Here is a 4510-nt window from a genome sequence, read left to right as displayed (position 1 = left end):
CGTAATCTATGAGGTACTTATGAAATAATATGTAGGTAACACGTGGAAATTCAAATTAATCCTATTGCTATAATTTTGAATTTTTCTCAAAATTATATTGATGGTGGAAAGAGACGTTTTCTTGTCATTCATAGTATATATCATTTTGTTTCAGTTTACTACATGAAGCAACACGGCGACACGATAAAACAATAGTATATTCGTCCGACTTGTGGCAACTGACACCATAACTGAACTGCTAAAGTATGCCGAGATTTAAATTCCAACCAAACTGAAAAATAATAAACAAATTCTTATTATATTTACAATTGTAGATAATTCAATTAACATTGTATTATCTGTAATAAAAAGTTATTATTTGCAATAAATACAATTACAAAATGTTCGCTTTCACATTTCTATTTTTTAAAAAATATTTTATATTTTATATTTTAAACTGTATTCCAATAATTATGATCAGTATTAAAAATCTGTAATTCACATTACATATATACTACTTTTCTATACTGGAAGTGAATCTTAAAATACATTTCTAATAATGACATTAATGCTTAAAAGCCATATTTAATTTAAATTCCATAATTGTTGAGTTTAGCTCCCGACGATTGTTTTTGATAGGTTCGGTTGTTGTGCAAAAACGCGTCGAATAAAATTAATTTTATCAATATTATATGTGACGGAGCTTAATTCAACAATTTCTCAAGAAGTAACGGTTCGTTACTTTTTCAAGTAATGGTAATATGTAACTTTTTAAAATGAATACCATGATAACTAATGACGGTAACAAGTTACTTTTTTTAACAAAAAGTAACTACTGTAACGGTAACGCGTTATTTTTTTAAGGTAAAAAGGTTCCCAACTCTGCTCACTAGTTAATTCGCATTATTACCTTCCGATAGAGAAGAGAACTGCAGGCGATACGTATCCTCATGCCAACATGTAACGATTGCATGACAGAATGATGTAACAACATAATGGCGATGACATTGGTAATGATCAGGAAGGCGATGTAGATCATCACCTCATTCGTTGAGATTTTATGTTTCGCGTTAGGATCATTAATGAAGTATTTGATGATCCAACTTTGCAAGATCGGTACCATTACTACGCTACACTAAAGAGGAAAAGTTGAAATTTAACTCTCTCCACTTCCTCCAAATAAATTTATAAATCTAAAATAAATCTAAAAAGAGTGAGCAAAAGAGAGAGAGAGAGAGAGAGAGAAATTTCAGATTAATTCAGATCAATTTTTTTCTTTTTTCTCATATAATAAGAAAAGGTGTAACTTGCTGTACAGCACGTGTGAACATTCAGTTACAATTTAACTCTGACAAAACACTTTATATTTAATATGTCCATATCAAAAGAAGGTAAAATTAAAATAATTTACACTTATTTTTCTGTAATAACATTTTGCTATTTAATTATTACAAAATAACTTTTAAAGATAGAATTTTTACTAAGAAGTACATATCTACTATCTTATTTTTATTTCTATTACGTTTTTGTTAATTTAATATAAGGTTTATTATAGAGGCAATTCACATTGTGATATGCACCAATTTACTCCACATATCGAAGCAATTAACTATAATGCAACATGTCCACATTTCATTTATTGGAAAGAAACTACACAGTGTATAGAATCATTAATCGTATAAAAATGTAAATAAAGATTCTCTCGTATTGATATATTTTAATCATAATAATTCATTTTGTTTAAAAAATCTAATACCGAAGTTGTACAAACTGTGCCAACGAGTCCTGACCTTTGCTACAATTATTCTTATTAATAATATAATTTATTAGTGTAAACATAAAACATGATAAATTTTTTATTTTTGTTCTTAATACAGTAAAGTTCAGAAAAGGGATAATGAGAGTCAAACGCAGATGTAAGAGCGAATATTTAGGAGATGCAGATCAGATGTTACGAAACGTTCGACAAAATAAATGAAGATAGTTATTAACATCAGATTATCATCTACATCTCCTAAATCTTCGCTTTGGAGTCATTCTCAGCGAATATAACAGCAAAATGCTTTATATTCTTTTAACAATGTTATCGCAAATACATGAATTAAAAATATGTGGATACAGAGATTCGAGATAAGTCAAATAGATATATATACATAGCGGAATTAATGATTAAAATTTCTGAAAGAAACTGAAAAATAAGAAATTGTTTAATTTAAACATATAATAAATTGTTAAGTATAAAAATAATTCTTTGAAATATCACTCTTCTCGGGTTGGGATCATCTCGAGCGGTCGGTATCCGAGACACTTTTGTACCTATACATATGAAAAATTACAATAACGCATGTATTTTATTATTATTAAATATAAGTATTCCTTCGTAATCCCTATATTCCACAAGAAAATTATTCTATCCATTTATTTTTCATAAAATATGATTTTTAGCAATGTGTTATAATATATTTTCTTATACGCGAATTTTAATATTATATTAAAGACGCGATAAAAATTATAACTGTAATTAACATCCAAATAATCACTATTATAATAAGCGGTCTAGAAAATTTTGAATTCACACCCTCCTGTAAACACTATTGAAATTTGACGGTTAATATATCTTTTCTTTACGGATAAAGCTTTTAAATTTTACGTGGAATCAGTATACATTAAATTCACTTTCCATCATAAAGATTACTCTTCTTTGTATTGGATGCTAATCAGCGTATCACAAAGTAAATTTGTCAAATTTTATCATATAAATTTTAATAAATTTTAGAATTGCAAGTTAACAATTAAAAGTAAATACAGTTTATTTATTGTTAATATTTCATTCCGTTTATCAATATTACAATAATGATTGGTTTAATACAATTTGTGTTATTATATATATATATTTCCAACGCTTTCGTATAATCTCGCATTTTTAATTTTTTGATTATGCTACTACGAAATAATGTAATTTTTTATTGTATTTTGAATGGTATTTATAATTGTATCTTGTTAAATACATCAAAATTAATTGGATAAATTTTTCTTGTTAACAAACCATAGAATATCTAATTAATCAAACACGTCTTTTTGTTAGTTATTAGAGCATTTCGTTTTATGCATAATGTATTATTTCTCCGATGTTGTTCGAATGTAAGCAAAGATAAATGACGGATGATTTGGGCACATCATGCACCCATAATCTATAAAGTACTTACAAAGCAATATGTAGATAACACAAAAAAATTCAAATTAATGTTGTTGTTATAACTTTCAAATTTCTACGCATTTTTCTCAAAATTATATTGATGACGGAAAGAGAAAACATTTTTTCGTCAGTCATGATACATATCATTTTGTTCCAATTCACTACAGGAAACAACACAACGACATAAAACAATACAGTATATTAGCCAGATTTGTGTCGATTGACACAATAATTGCACTACTAGAGCGCTGAGATTAAAATAACTAACTGTTATCATCATTATTTAACTCATTGAAAGCAACTTCCCAACCAAACTGAAAAATATTAAACAAATTCTTGTAATAAATAATATAATACTTGTAATATAGTTCTACTTCTAATTGTAAAATCTTGAATTTTGTCATAAAAACCGGAAATTCTTTCTGATTGTTATGACAAGATTTCGGTTTAAATAAAATGGATTTAATTATATACTCGCGAGTGCTTGTTCATACTAAATCATAATCAAACAAAATTTCTCATGCATTATTGCGAGAGTAGAAGTTTATTACATACCTGCGCAAGAGTTATTGTAACGGACAAAGCTGTGGAATATGTCTGAAAGAAAGTATGCTATCATTATACTTAATGAAAATAGTTTTGTTAACTCTTTCGCTCAGAAATCGGTTCATCAGAATATTACCATTGATCGGGACTTCACACCAAAAGTGTATATATGTATTATATGTGGACATTCTTTGACGTTTAAAAATACGTTTTTCGTTTGAACAACGCTACCTTGACACGTTTAAAAAAAAAAAGAATTATTCCCAAAACAAAATGATTATAATTTCTTTGTAAACCGTTTTTTAATTACCCCCTTCATATCAGTGGCATTATAAACATCAATATACTACCACTACTAATTATGTTTAAATATATTATTTGACAAAATTAGTTACGATTGGCTGTATATTACTGTACAAGATAATTTGGTATAACTCTTATTATATAAGGGACATTATAAATTAATTCCTTCGCGAATTCTGGCTATAGCCAGTGTTCATCTATACGGATCGCTTCGTGGATGCCAGACATAGCCGGCGTTAGGAGCGAAAGAGTTAAATTCAAAAGAATTAATTGTCAAGATGCACATTCTATTGTCTAAAACACATTCTATTTTATATGCACGTATTTATTCTATTAAATATATATGTATATACGAGGTCTGGTTATTAAATAACAAGATTGCGCGCGCAGAAGACGTCCTAGAGGGGTAGGGTGGGAAACGAATGCAGCGTTGGATAGTTGGAAGTGTCTACTATTCCAGTACGAAAACACGTTTTTGTCGCAGTA

General features: G+C 28.0%; 1 protein-coding gene across 1 annotated transcript in view; it reads right to left on the bottom strand.

The window, feature by feature from the left end:
- LOC108745448 (multidrug resistance-associated protein 4-like) overlaps positions 1 to 1102 on the bottom strand; it is a 4429-nt gene extending 3327 nt beyond the window's left edge. Inside the window, exon 1 of the mRNA XM_018481611.1 lies at positions 890 to 1102. Within this exon, the coding sequence (XP_018337113.1) occupies positions 890 to 1102 (213 nt within the window). The remainder of the gene's footprint in view (positions 1 to 889) is intronic.
- Between the last annotated feature and the right edge of the window lie 3408 nt (positions 1103 to 4510).

The sequence above is a fragment of the Trachymyrmex septentrionalis genome, unplaced genomic scaffold (assembly GCF_001594115.1).
Source record: "Trachymyrmex septentrionalis isolate Tsep2-gDNA-1 unplaced genomic scaffold, Tsep1.0 scaffold104, whole genome shotgun sequence".
Taxonomy (NCBI): Eukaryota; Metazoa; Arthropoda; class Insecta; order Hymenoptera; family Formicidae; genus Trachymyrmex; species Trachymyrmex septentrionalis.
This window is presented reverse-complemented; position numbering and strand designations above follow the sequence as displayed.